The 23,053-nt window shown below is 31.9% G+C and overlaps 1 protein-coding gene across 8 annotated transcripts in view; it reads right to left on the bottom strand.

Moving 5' to 3' along the window:
• LOC114330054 (plasma membrane calcium-transporting ATPase 2) overlaps positions 1–23,053 on the bottom strand; it is a 631,040-nt gene that overhangs the window by 125,708 nt on the left and 482,279 nt on the right. For all 8 annotated transcript variants that reach the window (XM_028279354.2, XM_028279356.2, XM_028279355.2 and 5 more), the window contains one exon: positions 3,694–3,977. In XM_028279354.2, coding sequence (XP_028135155.1) covers positions 3,694–3,977 — 284 coding nt within the window. The remainder of the gene's footprint in view (positions 1–3,693; positions 3,978–23,053) is intronic.

The following is a 23,053-nucleotide window of genomic DNA, read 5'->3' as shown; positions in this document are numbered from 1 at the left end:
ATATTATCGTTGTAAAATCATAAAACAAAATATATAAAGTAGGTTAATACGATTTGAGTAGACTGGATTGCATGCGTTCGCTGCATTTACATTATATTCGCACACTATAAATACATGAAACTCATTTGAGAACAGTCACTAGACTAGGGCAAGTAGATTAAGTTGACTTCCTATTTTTGATCATATGAGTAATAAATTCACATATCAACCTGATGTAAAAGACGGCTCCGAAATTAATAAATCTTCTGAGCTTATAAATATAAACACAGCGCGAATGCTGAAACAAAAATGTCTTCTGGGACGTAGATCATAGAAAATCCATATACAGTCGAAACCGTTTATTAGAATACCGGTTATAGGAATACCCCGATTTAAGGAATAGAACTTGAGGTCTCGAAACGTTTCTACTAGCCACCAATGATCGGTTATTAGAATATTTTGGTTATAGGAATACTTTTGCTTGGTACGAAGGCTATTCCAATCAGCGGGTTCGACTATAAAACCAAAACTGTGGTACCGGTTAAAGAGGGGTAAAAATAGAGCGCAATGAAGAGGCGGTAAAAAAACAAGAAACCGTAACGATGAAACTAGGTCATATAGATTGTCACAAAAGCATTCAGGATGGCGCTAGTACACAGAAACCATCCTAATACTCAACTAGATCCGACCAGAATCAGGTCAAGCAGAACTGAGTATCAATAAACTGAAATAACCAGTGGATGAGGCTCGTATGGAAAGGCAGAATTAACTTCTGGCAACAAGACAAAAGTCGAAAGAAGAGAGACTACTACGTCGGGCAAGAAGTCCCGGGCCTAACCATGAGATGGCGACTCTAATGAATTTCGGTAGTCCTAACATTCAAAAGCATATTGTCAAAATTTTCTGTTAAACTGTTTGAAGTGACGCTACTTTTGTGATTTTTATAAACAATGGATTCAAAGCAATTCCGTGTGTTGATTTATCTTGTTATTTGATGGAAAAAAATTCCGTCAATACTGAGCAATAGCTCAAAAAGTGTTACCGGGACTATACTCCATCGATTACAACCGTTAAACGATGGTTTGGTGAATTCAAACGCGATCGTATCGCCACCAATGATGGCGAGCGCTCAGGAATGGCAAATGATGCATTTATTCCCGGAAACATCGAAAAAATTCTGAAAATTATAATGGAAAACCGCAAAATAAAGTTGCAAGAGATAGTTGAAAATTAATAATGAAAATTAATAATAAAAATGAAAAATTAATCAATGGAAGCTGAATAAAAATCATCCGGTAAATACATTTTTTTGACAAAAAAGGTTCATTCCATTCAGTACTTAGGGTGTTTGTACAAAAGAGTTAGACTTCGCTTGGCTTGTCATAAAATGGCGGATAATTGGCTTCAAGGTCAGTGTCATAAAATGGCGGATTGATTTCCAAATAAATTATGAACACTGATTCAACGTCTCAAGTTTAAATGCAAAGTGAAAAGTAAATACCAATTGTTCCTGGAGTAATGATTGAAGTACCATCAATGGAAGCTGAATAAAAATCATCCGATAAATACATTTTTTTGACATAAAGAAGGTTAATGAACTTGGATCTCATTATTTTTTTTTTCATTTAAAATACTCTTTCTAGTTCAAGTTTTCCAGTAAAATTGTTAATTATTGAATTTACTTCCTAACCACCGTGTTCAATATTTGTTCGGAGAAAGTTCTAATAGTCTGAATTTTTGGTTAGTAAAGTTTAAAGTCTGTCCACACCCAATATTTGATAAATTGTGAATAAAAAAATATAATGCTATGCTCATATCACACTGGCAATATAATTATCCTATAATATTTTGTTCTAAATATCATATTCTGTATTTAAATTCTACATCAAGGTCACATACAATACCTTTTCACATCTGATAAGCTTTGCTAATGGATTATTATTGCTGTTCATTATAAAAAAACCTCTTCCTCATTACTTCTTCTTCTTTTGTTTTTACTCACATGTTCCATTGGAAATTGAAACTAAGACTGGGAAATGTTTATTTTTAGCCATTTGGAAGGAAGATAGAACCATATTGTGAAGTCGTAGCCCCTTTGACACCTACAGCCACCGTCAAGTCACTCTGGGAGTATGTCACATGGGAACGAGCTATGGAACTTTCCAGCTCCTGATTGCCTTTACACCTGGACCTAAAGGAGGTACAGTTTTGCACCACCATGGTGCTCATTTCTGGGACACAGCAGCGAACCTTTTGGGAGTAGGTCAAGAAATGTGTCGTTTTGGGAACAGTTAGTTGGGACATTGAGTAACTCTGGCGTGTCATATCACAGACATTTGGTTGATGTACTATAACCATTTGGTAAAAGTCTCATGTGAGTTGTACCCTATGTATACGTAAGAGGTATTTAAATTTGTAACAGGTAACATTATTGTTCCTATCTTGACGATAACTTGTTAAAGTATAACTTTTGTCATTTTAAAGTTACATAATATGCACTTTGTGAAACTCAGATATTGTTAAAGATCTAGTGGTTATTTTTAATAAATATTTACTTATTTTGTTATATCATTTATTATTATTATTCCTTTATGTTCACATTTACTGATTTAATATATTTAATATTTGACAGCAGTGTAAGATACCTGGGAGAGTGATCGAAGATCATTTCCTGGCGCCCATGATTTGGTTAGTTTTATTTAATTTGTTCTTCTTTAGCAACTATTCATCTTTATTCCTTTTAGTACATTATTATCTTAATATTTCCCTTCTTAGTTATCGTCACTATCTACTTTGAGCTACCGTCTTCGACAGGCATGCAAATTGGCCGTATCCATCCTTGAGTGTCAAGTTGTTCTCTTGCGTCTCTTGCTAGCCCACTCCATTCAGTTTGCCTCTGTCTATTCATATATTTTTTATCCGTTCATCCCACTCTCTTCACTTTCTTCATCTTATCATTTTCCTGCCTCTACAAATACTACTGCAAAAGTAGTATTTTTATTACTTCGGCTTCTCAACGTAGAAGCCACACATTTTTTGTTCCAGTAGCGAGTTTCTTTCTTTTCTACTTCTGGTGGAATTTACCTTCTCTTTACGTCCACTCCAACAGAAGTTTTCTTTTTTTGTTACATTGGCGCCCAACGGGAGTATTTTTATTACTTCGGCTTTTCAACGTAGAAGCCACCTTTATTTTTTTTGTTACATTAGTTCAGTATCTTTTTCCTTACTTCTGTTGGAGTATATCTTTCTCTTTACTTTCACTCCAACAGAAGAATTCTTTTTTGTTACAAGGTTGGTATGTGAAGAAGTTCCAACTGGAAGAAGACCTCGTGGACGCTCTCGACTCCGGTGACGAGATAATATAACAGGAGACCTTAAAGCTATGGGCTTGGAGAATTGGATGGAGATTGCTCAAGACAGAGAAGAATGGAGGAATTTTGTCGAGTCGGCTAAAACCCAAGAAGGGTTGTAACGTCACGGTGTAAGTAAGTAAATAAGACAAAAGTATAACAATAAAAAGTCGTGCACCTTTTACCACATTGAATGAAAACACACACACATATTCGAACTACACTTGTTTTCATTTATGAGTAGTAGAAGAGTTATCAGAATAAGTTATGGGTGCTAAGAATCGGAAGGCAATTATACCGCAATTACTAAAGTTATAGTCAGATATATGTAATATATGTCGAAAGAAATATATTAAGTACTTACTTTCAAATCATTTGATTGTAAAAGAATTCCGTCTGCTGGTAAAAGATCTCCATATTTAATTTGGCAAATATCACCTACAACTATATCACTGACAGAGATTTGTTTGACTTCTCCTTGTCTAATTACTGAAAATTTGTGTTCTCCTTCTATTCGACTTTGTAACCCTCGGAATTGTCTTTCTTTAGTATAATCGTTAAAGGCTGTTACAAATACTACTACTATAACTGAAATTAGAATTGCTAAACCTTCTATCCACCCATGACTTGTTTCATCATCGTTAAATGCTGCAAAAATAAGAATATGTTAGTATAGTTTCAAATAGTCGTAAAGTTTTTAATTTTTAAGACATACAGTTACGATTTAATTTCGATAAACCATTTACTTATACGCATTTCATCCTTTTGAAATTATCAGAGCGAGCTGTGGTAGGCTCGCTGGATCAAAACAAAATTTTTCTGTCATGTTAGCAAATTATTTAAAATAATATGCAAAAGACGATGCAGCGATATCTACACTACTCCAAGAAATTAACGCACCACCTTAAAAATTGGTTATTTTTGACGTCTCGAATTTCCTAAACGTGTTGTGTCGGATTTACGTGATCTTTTTAATATGTTATAGCCTTATTCTTTAACAATATCCCTGTATAATACTGTTGCTAGACAGGTAAACTGTCATTGTATACGGGTGTACCAATCAAACTGTTTTTTTCTCAAAGTTCAACACACCCTGTGGAATATTCTCTCATTTGGGCCCATCAGAATCAAAACCAGCTAAATCCCAAATTTTGCGTTTTCCCTTTTTACTTTATCGTACTATATACGTAGTATGAGTATAATAGATAAAGTTATAGGATCGTGCAAAAAATTTTTTTTCAGATTTCACTTTTTTTTGACGTTTTGAGTCCCCCTAGTGTAAAAAGCAAATAAAAAAAAACATGTCGGAAGTATGTACGTATGTCTCTACGTACGTATGTACATACGTATGTACATACGTATGTCGCCACCGCCCAGCAAAAACTACCGGACCGATTTCGATGAAATTTGGTATGAGTAAGTTTAAGAGAATTTTGTCGAGAAACTAAGCTTTTGAAAAAAACCTCTCAAAGGGGGGCCGAAATAGGGGGGTTATTTGGGGCCCATTTTTGCAAATTTTGACCGAAACGAATGAAATTTAACATAAAGTTAGCTTATCGATAGGTGAATAGAAATACGGAATTTGACATTTCCAAATCCAAAATGGCGGCCAGCTTGGCCGACCTCCCACCCGATACATTTCCCTACCAATCTAAAAACTTGTTTAAGATAAATTTAATTTGAAAAAACATTTATATAGCCTAAAGATGGGCCTATAACAAGAATATTATCGTTTTTCAGAAAAGGTTATGGGTTGCCTATATTTAAGGGGTCAAAATTTGACATAATTTGAACTAGATTTTCTCAAAAATGGCTCCAAGGAATTTGTTTATTTTTTGATATATTTTTGATATCTTATCGGTTAATTCAATAACATTAGTCAGATTTCTTATCTCCTCATAGGAGGGGAGTTATAAATTTTTTATAAAAAAATATTCGAGTGCCCGTAACTTCCTCTGTAATAGAAACTATAATTTGAAATTTGGCAGACATATAGAGTGCTTTATTATCTATTAGTTCAATAAATTTTACCCACAATATGGCTTCCAGTTGAACCGGAAATGAAAAAAAAATCTTAATTTTTTAGATACGCCCTGTATATTTTTACATATTTTGAAAGAATGCAAAATTACCTTTCCAATGTCATAAAACTCGTTGCTGTAGCTCAAAAACTCGAAAAGTTACAGAAAATAGAAATTTTGCTAGAATCTTGTGTGTGTCCCCTCTCACGCGATCATAGCAGAGCATTATTATAGGGCAGTCAATGAGGGTATTTGGCTCCGAATTCCATCCTACTACATCGATGTACTTGATATTTTCACAGTAAGTAGGGAATAGCTCAAGAAAACAAAATCTACCCTATATAATATGGCGCTTTTATCTTGGGGCAATTCCCACCCCTTCAAGGGAGTGGAAAATTTGTTGGTCAAAATAAGCATGGAGGTGGCTAGAGAACCTATTATTAAGCAAAAACTGATCTATACTTTTTTTGAGAACTCAATAGTTTTTGAGTTATGCGTAGTTGAAAATTGGCCATTTTCATTTAAAAATGACACGTTTTCGGACGGTTTTCTGTGAATACCTTAAAAACTATGCATCAAACTAAAAACAGTATATAAATTTTTTTAGATTATAAATAATAAAGAGATTCGTTCCTTCGTAAATTTTCTATTTATAATACAAAAAGAGATATGGTAGGTAAAAAGAGTTTGTTTTTTTGGTGCATGCCCAAAGTACTCATGCTTTTGTAGTGTTTGAAAGGGCATTTAAAACGAGCACCGTTAAAATGTAGGTTACATTCAAACTAAGCGAGATATGGTGTAAAAGAATATATGACTAATGTACTTTAAGGAAAAATCAGAAGTACATACATTTAACCCATCATCCACCAGAATTTAAATGCATTGTTTTTCTTTTGCAATACCTCTTAGTATAGTGTTATTTCTATTTTCAAACAGTTGGACGGGTGAAAAAATTAAGATCAAATTATAGAGCGCATTTTTAACTTTTCTTAAAATTCTTCCTTTTGCTCCATGCAGTTCGAAAATAAAAATGTTCTATTCCCGAGAAGTGGTGGGAACCGCCCCCATGATAAAAGCGCCATAGTATATAGTATATAGGATAGACTTTGAATTAGGAGATTGGGCTTTGGGCTACTCCCAAAATTTCATTAAAATCCATGCAGTAAAATGCAAATATTGTAAACTATTAATTTCTCAGAAAAATGAACTAATTTGAAATGAAAGTATGACTAATATTCTATTGATTTAGGTATGCAATAATCTATAGTGTGTCCCCGAACATTCTCTCAAATGCAGGAATTAATGATGCGTAGAACCATAAAATATTTTCAAGTATACAAGGTGTTTCTAAAATATCAAAATAACGAGTAACTTTGTTATTTTTATAGAATGTCAGTATCTAGTACGATAACGATAATAGATCGGTACGATAAAGTTCTCGGGCGGCTCTTCCGTCCAGCGTTTTTTACACAGTTTCAAAGTTCAAGTAAGTATCTATTAATCTACAGGCATAAGTTTTCGGCTTAAAACCTTCTAAATCCGCTTCAAAATACCACTGGAATGTTGACGTTAGAATTAAACCCTGCTGTCCATACTTTTATGAACAATAAAATACTTTTTTTCTTGTATATTTTGTATGTTTTCCTATCAACATGGTTCAATACCTACTTTTAGTGCATTAATTGCGCCTAAAAGCAGATGAAAATAAGGAATTTGGACAGTATATTATGTGGGCTTAAAATCAAAATCTGCTAAATCCAAACTAAAAGTACAAATTTCTGAAGATGTTAGGGGCACTCAGAAAAATTACTCTGTACCAAATTAGTGTGCCATTTTATGACATTTATTGATGCCACTTTGATTAGGAAATGCCCAATACTTTTTGGGAAATTTACTTTTTTAATGTTTTTTTAGTCTCCTGAAAAATTTCAAAAAATGGATTAGCAGGTTTTGATTCCATAGGCCTCATTTATTAAATATTGAAATTAAAACCCAACTGCCTCAGATTTTCTAAATAATCTGTTTTTTGATTCAATCGCTTATGTTGGATAATAAAAAAGTTAGGTACTTTAACAACTAGCTATGTTTTTCATCAGAACAGGGTGTGTGACAAACTTGAAGGGGTAATTCTGCATGAAAAAGAAATGACAGTTTGTTTGTCCGCAAATGCTTCGTTTTCGAGATACGGTGTGTTGAAATTTTTCTTACAAAGTGACGATTTATTTATTGCTCTAAAACCGGTTGAGATATGCAAATGAAATTTGATGGGTTTTATGAGGTAGTTATTGCGCATTAGTTGACATATAATTAAGAATTTTAAATTCACCATTGGCGCGCATGCAGGTCATATCACCCGTATGCACGCCAATGGTGAATATAAAATTCATAATTGTATGTTAAAAAATGCGCAATAAGTACTTCTTATGCCGCGTCCACACGGGTAAACATTTGCATCGAACTAGCTGTTCGTCGCAAATATTTGCGTGCTCGAGGTAAATTGTGCTAGTGTGGACGTGTTCGTCGCATAAATCGAACGCAAGAATTTTCGACGCACATAACGCACACGCTCCATCGGTTGTCGGTTTTCGATCGGAAATCAAATGATTTGAACACCGCGTCCTCACTGGTAAAAATTTGCGACGCAAATTCTTGCGACGAACCATTAGTTCAAAACGCACGAAAAATTTACCAATGCGGACGCGGCATTAAAACCTACCAAATTCTATTTGCATATCTCAACCGGTCTTAAGCCTTGGTTTCCTCGAAAGCGGCACCGACAAACTGCGACCGTAACACTGCGATGAATGACGTCAGATTACGGTGAAAAATTCAAGGTTCTTCACTGCGGCAATGGAATGTGCAAACTCACCAAGCGGTGGCTTCCGACGCATCCTTGGAAACCACCGCTATTATTTTGCATGGTACAGTTTTTTATGACGTCATTCATCTCAGTGTTACGGTCTCAGTTTGTCGGCACCGCTTTCGAGGAAACCCAGGCTTTACAGCAATAAATAAATCGTCAGTTTGTAAGAAAAAATTCAAGATCCCGTATCTCGGAAACGAATTATTTGCGGACATATGTTTATAAAGCAAACCGTTATTATTTATTCATGCAGAATTACCCCTTAAAGTTGAAGCACGACAAATTAGATAAACATAATGATATACATAGACTTGACAAAATTCGTGCTACATAATTTATTAAGGCTTCGGTAGCTCTAGTCTCAGAGAATTTAGGAAGTGAGTTCTTACAATAATATTTAAGCTAAAGAAAATAAATTATTAATTTTGGGCGCCATTAATAGATCAGAATCTATTGCTATATATCTATATAAGAATTACAAAAATGTTACGTAAAAGGGTATCCCTTTGAATAGTAACGGTACTTACCCTTGGTGTCTGTGGTAGTCTGCATTTCCTAATACTATAAGGATCATAGATGGATTGTGCGAATAGAAAAAGACGACATAAGTTTAAAACATAGTTATCATTTATTCAGATAGAAAATTGTTAAAAAAAACTGAGTTGGTTAGAAAAGTAAAAAAAATAAGTCTTTCGCGTTTCATTTTAAAAGTTCGAAAAAAGAAAATAGGAACGAAACAGTTTATTGGAAATACCTGGTGATGATCTGTTGTTGCTGAGCTGCTGGAATCTGGTTAGCTCGCAAGAGCTCTGGTGGATGCGGCGAACTCACTTTCACTTTACAATTTTAGATTTAAAGTACTGTTACATAATTGTTATATATTATACGAAAAATAAAAAATTCCATAGTTCTTTGTTTTATGAAAAGAAAGTAAACTGCGTTCTTGATTATTAGTGATACATCTCACCGACTTGATAATAAAACATACTTTATTTAGACCATTGTCTTTAATAAAAAAAACGGGAACCACGTTCCGCGAAGACTGAATTAAATTCTTTTTGCACGAGACATATTAAACAAGAACTACGTCCGCGAAGGTTGAATTAAATTCTGTCTGCACGAGACATATTAAACGGGAACTACGTCCGCGAAGGTTGAATTAAGTTCTGTTTGTAAAAGACATACTACACGCCGTACTAGGAAAAACTATTCCTTTATTGTTACCGGACACAACACAAAGAATATACCGGTGTGGTATTTAAGACACCATATCGCACTTGCGACTTTCACGACAGAATCTTTAAGATCCCATTCTGCCGAACTCGGCACAGACAAAAAAAATGCACGTCTTCACTGCATGGCCTCTAGAACTTAATTGACAATTCTTCTTGTCCTAATCTCGGACAAGATTTCTTTCTCGCCTAAATTCACCTCCCTTTCTGACGGCTATAACCCACTTTGACCAATAGTCATCATTCCGAACATTTCCCTACCAATCGGATAGTTGGAAAGTAATACTTAGGCCATCCTATTATGGTCATACGTTTCTTTTTCGGCCAATCACCATCGCTGTCCTTTTTGTAACCATTTAAGGATTTCCACGAAATTTACTGCGTTGCAATTTCTGTGGAGTTCCTAGATTTCTATAATTCAAACACTTAGCAATATCTCCTATTCTTATTTTATGAGACACATCCTGTTGCAAAGTAAACAACTCCTAGGAAATGTGTCTCCGAAGCCCTAAAATCTCTTTGTATCTCTACTTACTGCAATAGCCAAATGATCCACTTAGGCATCCAGCGTTTCGTAGAATATTAATCTTTTCGCTTTTGCGGGTGGTCTATGAGAAACGCCTTGGGTGTTACATTACGTCGAATTTCTATCCATAACGACAGGGTCGGACTTTGCGATATTTAGGCTGTGATTTTTGAGCCTGTTTCAAAGTTTGTCGCACTTATTTAGAAACATCCTGTATTGATGAAGAACATGGCTAGTTGTTAAAATACCTAACTTTTTTACTATCCAACATAAGCGGATAAATTAAAAATGAAAATGTTTAGAAAACCTGAGACTATAGTCGGGTTTTAATTTCAGTATTTTATAAATACTAGAATATTCCACAGGGTGTGGTGAACTTTGAGAAAAACACAGTTTGATTTGTACACCCGGTATACAGTGACAATTAACCTGTCTAGCAACAATATTATTACAGAGATATTGTTAAAGAATAAGGCTATTACATATTAAAAAAATACTTAAGGGCATCCAAAGTCCCATTTAACGACAATGTTAACATTATGTCATATAGCTCTGTAACCAAAGCACTTAGAGACCTAATTTTTGTTTTATTTTGAAACTACATGTATTCCTTAGTCCCGCGTAGATTTTTGTAAAGTAAGAGTGAAAGAAACATTTATTTTAAAATTTTTTAAAATACTCTTACAAAGAAAACCCAAAAAAGTTAACATTTTATTTTTTATTTTACTTGTTTTTGTACATTTTTCAATAAAAATTTACGCGGGACTAGATATTATTATCTATCTACAATTACTGTAAAAATTTGGACCTTTTATCATCTCAGGAAACAAAGATATCTGACATCAAAAGTTAAAAACCTAGTATTCGGGAAATCGCAAAAACATAAAACACTCTAATAGGCTATAAAGCTACCGGTACACGGTAAATTAAGTGCAGACGTTCAGAAAACAAATAGTTTTGTAACCATGGATATTTTATACTATAATGTGTTATATATCGTTGGAAAGAGAAGATTTCAGAGAATAATTTTCAATCATAACCCAAAAAAGTTAAAAAGTTAAATTTTCGGACTTTGGGTGCCCTTAAATCGGACAACAGGTTTAGAAAATTCGAGACATCAAAAAATACGCATTTTTAAGGTGGTGCGTTAATTTCTTGGAGTAGTGTATTACAAACAAACGAAATCTGAAAATTTTTATTATTTTTTATATCTTCATATTTTTTTATTACATATTTAATTTACTATATTGGTCTAAGAGCTAGCAACGTTTTCGAGAAACTATTTTAAGACAGCTGATTCTTTCATTTGTTCCCTATGCTTCCTCGAACACCGTACCGGCCATCTGGCTGCTGATACAGGTTGCGTTCATTGCTGCGTAGCACACCTGTACAGGTAAATACAAAATCAGGGTGATTGATTTGTGTGATAAAGTTTAGTAGATCCGCTATAGTAATAGATAGCAATAAAAGTTAATAACAAAACTTGTAGCCAACTTTGAGCTTTACATTATGAAATTAGTTAGAATATTACAGGGTGTTCGATAACATAGTGGCAAACCAAACTTATGTTTTTTTAAATGGAACACCCTATATTTTATTTTATATTCGAAATCCTGTTAACTTCTACATCACAAAAATATAAAGGTTTGCTATGTTATACAGGGTATTTACAAAGTTATAACCAATGTTCTACGAAAATCATAATAAGTTCAGCTCCCTGTATAAATAAAAATAAGCACAACAGCAATGGTTTATTGGTGCCATATTTTTTTGTTGATTGTCAAAATTTATAAAAATGGTAATATTGCTAATATAAAAATATTGCTAATTTTCTTTATATCGAATACAGGATGAGTCAAAACGCAAGTACATTATTTTCTCAGTAATTTTAAACAGAACACCTTAATTAATAACTTGCTCTGAAAAATGAAAATATCTCGAAAACTAACAAATTTAGGCATAGGGAATATTATACAAAAATTAAAGTACGGTAATGATACTTTTCGATGGTGATATAAAATATAGGGTGTTCCATTTAAAATTTCTGAGAAAAGAATGTACTTGCGTTTTGACTCACCCTGTATTGGATATAAGGAAAATTAGCAATATCAACCATTTTTATAAATTCTGACAATCAACAAAAAAATATAGCACCAATAAACCATTGCTGTTGGGCTTATTTTTATTTATACAGGGAGTTGAACTTGTTACGTTTTTCATAAAAAAATGGTTATAAATTTGTAAAAGCCCTTTATAACATAACAAACCTTTATGTTTTTGTGATGGGAAAGTTAAGAGAATTTCGAATATAAAATAAAATATAGGGTGTTCCATTTAAAAAACATAAGTTTGGTTTGTCACTATGTTATCGAACACCCTGTAATATTCTAACTAATTTCGTAATGTAAAGCTGAAAGTTGGCTACAATTTTTGTTATAAACTTTTATTGCTATCTATTACTATAGCGGATCTACTGAGCTTTATCACACTCATCTATCACCCTTTATATTGAATTTAAATTATTTTAGGACGAAACATTTTTTTGTCATTACTTTTTAAACTACAAAAATGTCTGGCAATTATAGTTCATATTTCTAATAATGTTTAAAAAGTAATGACAAAATAATTTTTCGTCTTACAATAATTTTAAATTCGATATGTTTACCTGTACAAATGTGCTGCGCAGTAATGAACGCAACCTGTATCGGCAGCCAGATGGCCGGTACGGTGTTCGAGGAAGCATAGGGAATAATATATTAAAGAACCAGTTGTCTTAAAATAATTTTTTTTCCGATGTTGCTAGCTCTTGGTCCATATAGTCAACAAATTCACAGAACAGTGATGTACATACATACCTTTTTCAAACAACTAATTTTTATGAATTTTGGCGGGTTGCAAAAAGTATTTTAAATTTCGTTTATTCAGTTGTTTAGTGTCATTATAGTGAAGTAATTACAAGGATAACGGTCAAATAAAATGTAAATAAAACACGATTGGACTTTAATGTACTCCACATTACTATTTATTCACGATATTCAAGGAATTCTCATTTCTCGATTTGAAAATATTCGTCATTGAATACGCACACACGAGGACTTAATTGGATTTAATTTTTCATTATTCCGTAGGTATGTCACTCCAGTATAGATTCATGAACATAGTAAATAATTTACATAGCATACATATACAGAGTTGCCCATACTACATGCGTAGGTCTCGATGGGGAAACCACCTAACCCTACACAGGATTATTACCACAATTTAAAAATAATGTGAATTATACAGGATGTTACACAAAAGAGTGGTAAATGAAAGTTATATTTTTCCTTACGGAACACCCTATATTTGATGACATTTTTCAATTGTCCTCAAAACATAAGCAATACTCTTTATAAAAGTATAGTATATATACTTTCATAAAAAAATATAGCTTATTTTTTGTCGTATAGCTTTTATAAAGGTTCTCTATACATCAATCGAGTGTTTTGATTTATTTCGATTTTAGAAACTGGAATTAGTAAGAACATTATTAGAACGAATAATCACATATTTCATCCCCATAACGAACAGTTGTATCAACGTCTGAATCAAACGGATTTTCAACAAAGAATCCATTTTTGTTCATGGATTATGGATAAAATAGCATTCGATGTAGATTTTTTCGATTACTTTTTATTTTCCGATGAGTGCATTTTCCATAATAATGGACCTGTTAATCGCCATAACTTTCATTATTACAGTGATTTAAATCCTCACATCTATCATACTTTCATCAATATAGATGGTCCGTAAACGTATGGGAAATATAGGATCGCATGTTATAGGTCCTTATTTTTTCATGGTAATCTTAATGGCAGAGAATTTTTAAAAGTTTTCCGCAGGACGTTATTTGACCTTGATGATGTACATCTAAATATTAGGCAGAAAATATGGATGCAGTTGAATGGAGCCCCCGCACATTTTCAACTTTGTGGCTCCGCACATCTCTGGGCTGCATATTTACAGATGCTAGCGTGTGTAGACACCAGGGTGTTGAAGTCAGTAAGGGTTTGAAAAAACAGTACATTTACAGTTGCTAGCGTATAGGGCTTTTCATTCACAGTCATTTGTTTCGAGCTTCTGTCATGTGTCACATAATATTAATATATCTACGTCATACGTTATTGATATATACCAATGATACAAACCAAAGACGTATGGCGTAGATATATTAATATTATCTGACACATGACAGAAGCTCGAAACAAATGACAGTCGATGAAAAGCCCTATGTTGACACTAGGGTGTTGAAATCAGTTAGGGTTTGGAAAAACAGTACATTTACAAATAGTAACAGATTTGGACACCACAGTGTTGAAACCAGCTAGCTTTTTTAGTGGTTATACCGGGTGTCCACTTAAATTTTCCCCCATTTTAACTGCCTATAACTTCTAAACGGTTCAAGATAGAAATATGCGGTTTTCGCTGAAATGTTTTACTTTAGTAGGAGTTTTGTCTGAATGGATTGAATTTTTTATATCGCTTTCAAATACGAAATAAAAAATGGCGGATTTTTGAAAAAAACTTTGTTGATTTTTTTTTAATGGAACACCCAGTATATTTTTTTGTAAATTGAAAGAAAGGTCATTCACCTATCCAGCGATATAAAGTTTTTCAAAATCGGTTGTCAAATCACTGAGTAATTAATTTTTAAAATGAGGGGTGCAACGTGGATATCACATACCTAAATAACATAACTGAGCAAAATGATATTGTTATGTGATTTCCACATTGCATCTCTCATTTTAAAAATTAATTACTCAGTCATTTGGCAACCGATTTTAAAAAATTTTATATCGCTGGATAGGTAAATGACCGTTTTTTCAAGACACAAAAAATATACTGGGTGTTTTAATAAAAAAAGTCAACAAAGTTTTTTTTTTCAAAAATCCGCCATTTTTTATTTAAAAGCGATATAAAAATGGTCATTTACCTAAAAACTTGAAAAAACGGTCATTTATCTATCCAGCGATATAAAATTTTTTAAAATCGGTTGTCAAATGACTGAGCAATTAATTTTTAAAATGAGAGCTGCAATGTCGAAATTACATAACTTGCTTAGTTATCTTATTTAGGTATGTGATATCCACGTTGCACCTCTCATTTTAAAAATTAATTACTCAGCGATTTGACAACCGATTTTGAAAAACTTTATATCGCTAGATAGGTAAATGACCTTTCGTTCAATTTGCAAAAGAATATACTGGGTGTTCCATTAATAAAAAGTCAACAAAGTTTTTTTCAAAAATCCACCATTCTTTATTTCGTATTTGAAAGCGATATAAAAAAATTCCATCCATTCAGACAAAACTTTTACTAAAATAAAACATTTCAGTGAAAACCGCATATTTCTATCTTGAGCCATTTAGAAGTTATAGGCAGTTAAAATGGGGGAAAATATAAGTGGACACCCGGTACATGCATAGATGCTAACGGCTATTGACATTCATTTTATACAGTATAGTGCAAATGTCTGGAATAAATTCATTATTTCGGAAGCCACTGACTTTAAGGAAAAATCCTGAAACAGGTCCATTTTTAATTTTAAATTATGACTTTTTGACATATATATCATACTAGTGATGTCATCCATCTGAGAGTAATGACGCAATCGATGATTTTTTTAAATGAGAATAGGGGTCGTGTGCTAGCTCATTTGAAAGGCTATCCAATTCTCTATTCAGTAATATAAACATTGACATAATTATTTATACAGGGTGCCTAGAAAAATTATTTTGAATTAAATTAATTTACACAAAAAGAAGAATAATAATATGTAATTTATTTAATTCAAGATACAACTTGAACATTAAAATTAAGCGAAAAGCAATCTTTATTTATCAAAACACTTTTTTTTCTGTTTTCTGACAGCAGTAGAGTGTATTTTGAATTAAATAAATTACATACGTTCTTCTTTTTGTCAATTAATTTAATTCAAAAAATATTTTCTTGGACACCCTGTATAAATAATTATGTTAATATTAATATTACTGAATAGAGAACTCAATAACCTTTCAAACGGGCTAGCAGGCGACCCCTATCCTTATCTAAAAAAATCACTGATTACGTCGTCACTCTCAGATGGATGACGTCACTAGTTTGATACATATGTCAAAAAGTCATAATTTAAAAATCGACCTGTTTCAGGATTTTTCCTTAAAGTCGCTGGCTTCCGAAATAATGAATTTACTCAAGACATTTGCACCATACCATACTGCATAAAATCAATGTCAATAGCCGTTAGCATATATGCATAGATAGCCACTAAAAAAGCTAGCTGATTTCAACACTCTGGTGTCCAAATCTGTTAGTATTTGTAAATGTACTGTTTTTCCAAACCCTAACTGATTTCAAGACCCTGGTGTCAACACACGCTAGCATCTGTAAATGAACTGTTTTTCCAAACCCTTACTGATTTCAACACCCTGGTGTCTACATACGCTAGCATCTGTAAATGTACTGTTTTTCAAAACCCTAACTGATTTCAACACCCTGGTGTCTACACACGCTAGCATCTGTAAATATGTCTCCGGGCTTGACACCGATAGACTCCATTGTGTGGGGATATCTACAAAGTATAGTGTATAACACTCGATCATCTACTTTAGAAGATTTGAAAGCTAGTATAAGAGCGGTTTTTCAAACAGTAACAGGCCTTTTAAAGTAGAAACGATCTTTTTAAAAATGAACTCAATTTTGTTTAGAACAAGATGGGCGTCACGTTGAACAATTTCTTTGATTCATTTCTTTATTCATGAATTTTTGTTTGTTTCTTGTTTTTTTATTTTATATATTGATTTAAATGTACTTTAAATAAACAATTGCTTTATTTTGCAATTAAATATTTACTTTGAAACATTGATGTGAATGGTTGTTTCGTTCGATAACGTATTTTGGTCTACCCACACATTAAGTATTTTTATTAAGATATCACTCATTTTTGTAAGCGTCCTGTTGTTTACCTTTTAAAAGACCATCGACAAAAATGCACAAAGATTCAGATAAAAATTTTCAAATTTACTTATTAACCGTTGGGTTTAGGTATACGAAGTACTTGCATGTAATGAAATATAAGTGTCTTCCAGAATAAGGTACAGAATATCTGATGTTAATTGGTTGTAACTCCGTTTTACTAGCAACACCATAAGTTTTGTCTTAAAAGTATTTAGTTTTAGCCCATATTAAACACATGTTTCAGTCACCATGTTATAAGTCGTTGCAACTTTTTTTCATTGGAAGCAATCAGTAACGTTCGTTTGCATATCTAAGATTGTTGATATTAATTCCGTTGATTTTAATGCCTGCATCTTCATCGAAGGCTCCTTTGAAAATAAATTCGGAGTAGATATTAAAAAGTAGAGTGACCCGGTCAAAGGCCTTTTTGAAGTCGATAAAACACATAGATACCGGTTGTTCTATATAACTACATCTTTGAACCATGACCTACAAACTGAATACTTGATTATAAACCATGATATACTTGATTTTAATTATTGTTAAAGCTTACGAAATAGGAAATCTTTAAATATTTCAAAAAGTAAAAGAGATAGGTAAAGAAAACCTCATTATAGTTTAAAAGTTAAATAAATTTGCCACAAGACAGGATAATAAAATACAGGGTACCATTTAAAATAAGTAGGTAAATTATTACAGCTTGAATGTGCTAATATAGCAATCTAATATTTTGACAACGCTGTAAAAAAATTTTACATAATAAAGAGATGTATACATAAGACGAATAGTATTTTATTAAGGCCCAAAAACAAATTTGTCCCGAGTATTAGATTCGTAGATATTTAATTTTTTCTAAAACCTTATATTTTTACAAACATCGAAATCAAACAAAATACCCTGTATTTAGGTACCTATAACCTATAAGGAACTCTTAAAAGTATAGCTTAAAGGACGATTGAGAAGTGTAATAAAATATAGTGTTCCCTAAGAAAAAATATAACTTTGATATACCACTCTTTTTTGGAGCATCCTGTATAATTCACATTCTTTTTAAATTGTAGTGTTAATGGCCCCGTATATTTCTATGAAGACAAAAACTTTTAATAGTAAGTCGTGTTCTGTAAAAAGTCCAACGCTTATAGGATGGACCACCCTGTACCCTGCACCCTTAAATAAAAATATAATCAGAAATACCTGAATGTATCGATTTAAATACACAGAGATGCCATGAATAGAGTGGGATTTGTATTGTATGTTTAAAATGTTAGTAATGTAGGTTAGTTATTTATTTTTAAAATTGTCAGTTTTATAGGTGTTAAAAATAGATTTTTTTATTTATAAGTTGTTTGAATGGATATTTATATCTACGGGGAGGGTTTCAGATATGCACTAAACCTTTTTAACTCGATTCTATCTATTTTTCTTTTATTAATAATTATTTTTTAACAAATCTATTTTGAAGCGTATCTTAACGAAATAAATACATACTTTCTCGCTTGGCAATCTTTCGAAAGATGCAATTTTTCTTAAAAAACTACTAAATGAATTGCAATTCTACAAAAAGCTTTATAATCTCTAAATCTTAAAGTACAAGTAATATTTTGACAAGGATAAATGGTTTATATTTTGCTGAAAACATGGACATATTTTGAATGTGCCTTTCGAGCACTCTACCGCTAAGTGTGTATAGCGGTTGAGGCGATATTGGTGCGCGGCGCGTAGAAATCTTTGTTAAATTTAAAACTATGTTTTTAGCAAGATAGGAACCACTTATCCGTATCAAAATATTCTTACTGGTACTTGAAGGTTTAAATATTATAAAGCTTTTTTTAGAATTGCAATTGATTTAGTAGTTTTCCACCTACCTCTACCGAAAATATACTTTGCCTGACCTGATTGTAGGAAGCAAAGTCGCACTTTCCTCTCTAGGGAGGGAAAGTACTTTTCCTAAAAGTGACGTCATGGTATGTCATTGATGAAATAACTTATTGACGCCCTATACAATGTTCTATTATCTATTACGTAAGTATCTATGTATACATTTTAACGTTTATTTATAGAGCTCCCTGCATTTTGCAGAACGGTAAAAACAGTAAATTGTTATTTTGATTTAACAATGTTTACATTAATAATTTGACTTACGTTTGACAGTTGACAGTTATACTGTACCTACTTGTTAGTTTTAGTGCTCTAATAGATTTTGTCAGTTAGTTACATAAATAAATTATTTAAAAATGAAAAAATTACTTGATGTTTGAGGAAGGTGGAAAAATCATATTATGTATAACATGGGAGTAAAAAACCTTTTCCTCTCTCGAATGATTACTGTAAGTAAACTTCATTCTCGGGAGGAAAAGTAGCACTTTCCTCCCTTGTTATACAAATAGCTATTATTTCGATGATATATGCTTAAAAAAGTGATTCCGAAGCGATTCATCAAATTTTTTTATTTGTTAACAATTGCTGGCCCACTTGGACAACTAATATAAAAAATACATTTGAACTTTCAAAAATTATAGAATCGATTAAAAAAGATTGGTGCATTAGAAATTCAAAAAAAATTACTCGGTTTATGGTCTTCTTATAGGCTAAGGAATTAAAGATATATCAAAAGGAACTAATGGAAAAAGGTTTGTTTGTTGATAGAGACGAGAACATGTTTGAAAGCCAGATATTTTCTTTAACAAGAATTGAGGTTAAGTATGCATAGAAAATTTGGTAATATAAACAATAGCTATTTGTATATCAAGGGATCAAAGAGAATGAAGTTTACTGTAATCATTCAAGGGAGGAAAAGGCACTTTACTTCCATGTTATACATATGATTTTTCCACCTTCCTCAAATAACAAGTCATCTTTTCATTTTTAAATAATTTATTTATGTAACAAAATTTATTAGAGAACTAAAACCAAATACATTACACTGTAATACATACAACTCTTGTCATTTCCCATTAATTTTGATGAAGCAAATGATATAGCGCCACCTAGTGGTCTGCGTTGTTAACCACAAACTATGAATGACTGAAGATCTGCCAGTTAATCCATATTAATATTATTAACCTAACTTTTTTGCTTTGTGTTTAATGTTTATTATACAGGGTGGTTCATCTTATTCGCCTCGGTGTCTGTACGGAAAACCACTTGATATTTAAAAAAAAATCTGTACAGTAATATACAGGGCCGTTAATACTACAATCTAAAATAATGCGAATTATACAGGGTGCTCCAAAAAAGAGCGGTATATCAAAGTTATATTTTTTCTTATGGAATGCCCTATATATGATGACATTATTAAATTGACCTTAAAAAATAAGCTATACTTTCATAAGTGTTCCCTATACCTAAATACAGGGTGTTTTGATTTATTTCGATTTTTATAAAAATGTAAGGTTTTAGAAAAAAATAAATATCTACGAATCTAAGAATCAGTAACAAATTCGTTCTTGGATCTTAATAACTGACTATTTAGCATACTTAAGCAGATGCTTATTGCAACAAAGTTTCTTACAGGGTGGTCAAAATATGAGATTGTTCTATTAATAAATTTAAGCTGTAATAACTTACTTAATTTAAATGGAACACCCTGTATCTTACTAGTCTATCGCGTAGAAAATATACTTAGCTTTCATTTTGTATTAGGGTTCTCTATACCTATCTTTTTACAGGGTGGTCAAAATATTAGATTGTTCTATTAACAAATTCAAGCTGTAATAACTTACTTATTTTAAATAGAACACCCTGTATCTTACTAGCCTATCGCGTAGAAAATTTATTTAGCTTTCAATTCTTATTAGGTTCCCTATACCTATCTCCCTTCATTTGTTAAATATTTAAAGATTTCCTTATTTGCAAGCTTTAAAAATTAGAATTAAGGAAATATGTCGTGGTTACATAATATTATGTACAACACATCACCAACACCGGCAATATACTTAGACATGATACTGTCATTAATAAAATTTTCATTGTTATCATGTAATCACACACACACAGAGTGTTGTATTATTTTAGTTGATTTTGGCCTACATCTGACATTGAATAATATGTTTATATTAAACTGGATACCCTATATTAGATGCGATATTCTGAAAGATATTTAAATTATATTTCATTCCGTATAAGTATTTTCCATATCTTAAACCAACGGTTATTAAGTAAATTTAAGAACACGACTTTTTGTTTGAATCTTTGAGTCGCAATTACAAACAATTAAATGCAATGGCTACTATGACGAAAACGAGCCTATTCTACAAAAATATGTAAAAATGGGTATTTACAGAATAACATGGGAATTTACATTTACAGAATAACATGTGTATTGAGAATGTTTACATGAAATTGAAGAGATTTTAAATATCTTCCATTATAAAGAATAGAATATCGAGTATGTCATTTAAAATAAGAACACTCTGTGTGATTAAATGATAAAAATATAAATTTTATGAACGAGAGTATCTTGACTAAGATATTTAAGTATATTGCCGGTGTTGGTGATGTGTTGTACATAACCACGACATAGGTACTTAATTCTAATTTTTAAAGCTTACAAATTAGGAAATCTTTAAACATTTAAAAATGAAGGGAGATAGGTATAGGAAACCCTAATAAGAATTAAAAGCAAGGTAAATTTTCTACGCGATAGACTAGTAAAATACAGAGTGTTCCATTTAAAATAAGTAAGTTATTACAGCTTGAATTTGTTAATAGAACAATCTAATATTTTGACCACCCTGTAAAAGATAGGTATAGGAAACCCTAATATAAATTAAAAGCTAAGTAAATTTTTTACGCGATAGACTAGTAAGATATAGGGTGTTCTATTTAAAATAAGTAAGTTATTACAGCTTGAATTTGTTAATAGATCAATCTCATATTTTGATCTAAATAGTCTATTATTAAGATCCAAAAAAAGAATTTGTTACTGATTCTTAGATTCGTAGATATTTATTTTTTTCTAAAACCTTACATTTTCATAAAAATCGGAATAAATCAAAACACCCTGTATTTAGGTATAGGGGGCCCTTATGAAAGTATAGCTTATTTTTAAGGTCAATTCAGTAATGTCATCAGATATAGGGCATTCCATAAGAAAAAATGTAACTTTGATATACCACCCTTTTTTGGAGCACCCTGTATAATTCACATTATCTTTAGATTGTAGTATTAAGGGCCCTGTATATTTCTGTGAAGTCTTTTTTTAAAATATCAAGTGGTTTTCCGTACAGAGACCGAGGCGAATAAGATGAACCACCCTGTATATGGATTTTGAAAAAAAAAATGGATTTTGTAAATCTGCTATTACTAAATGAACTTAATGATTGGGCAGAATCAGACAGAAAGACATGATTTAAATCTAGAGCGACGCCAATAAATCCATTTGAAATAGACAAAACAGGTTTTTATGAAAAATTTCAGTGTCAAAAACTATTACTGTGAGATAAAATTAAAACATTGTAACTACCAAAAGATTAGTAATTTTATATATTTTATGTTTTGTGATACTGTTAAAAATTTAATGGACTAACCTCATGTTGTAAGTCTTTATGGTTCTTTTATACATTGTTTTTTTCTGTTAATATCATTGTATTTACTGAAAAAATAATTATAATTTATTTTAGACTTGATGAAACAAATAATACATTAAAATAAAACATTTTTTGTAAAAGTACAAACACAATTTAGAAAAATTAGCTCGTTATCCAAAAAGTAATAAAATTAAATTTGAATGTTTACGTCAAATTTTACGTTGTCAAAACGTAGTGCAACTCAAGCCGGCAGGGGCGCTAGTGGCAACGTGCTTCCAGATTTCTGTGGGAGTTGGATGTATTAAAGTCTAATGTATTTGCTAAAACTAACAAGTAGGTACAGTATAACTGTCAAATATAAGTCAAATTATTAATGTAAACATTGTTAAATCAAAACAACAATTTACTGTTTTTACCATTCTGCAAAATACAGGGTGTTCTATAAATAAACGTTAAAATCTATAGATACTTACGTAATAGATAATAGAATGTTGTATAGGGCAGGGCATCAATAAGTTATTTCATCAATGACATACAATGACGTCACTTTTACTTTTACTC

The sequence above is a fragment of the Diabrotica virgifera genome, chromosome 10, assembly GCF_917563875.1.
Source record: "Diabrotica virgifera virgifera chromosome 10, PGI_DIABVI_V3a".
NCBI lineage: Eukaryota > Metazoa > Arthropoda > Insecta > Coleoptera > Chrysomelidae > Diabrotica > Diabrotica virgifera.
The sequence above is the reverse complement of the archived record's forward strand: the minus strand, read 5'-3'. Positions and strand labels throughout refer to the sequence as shown.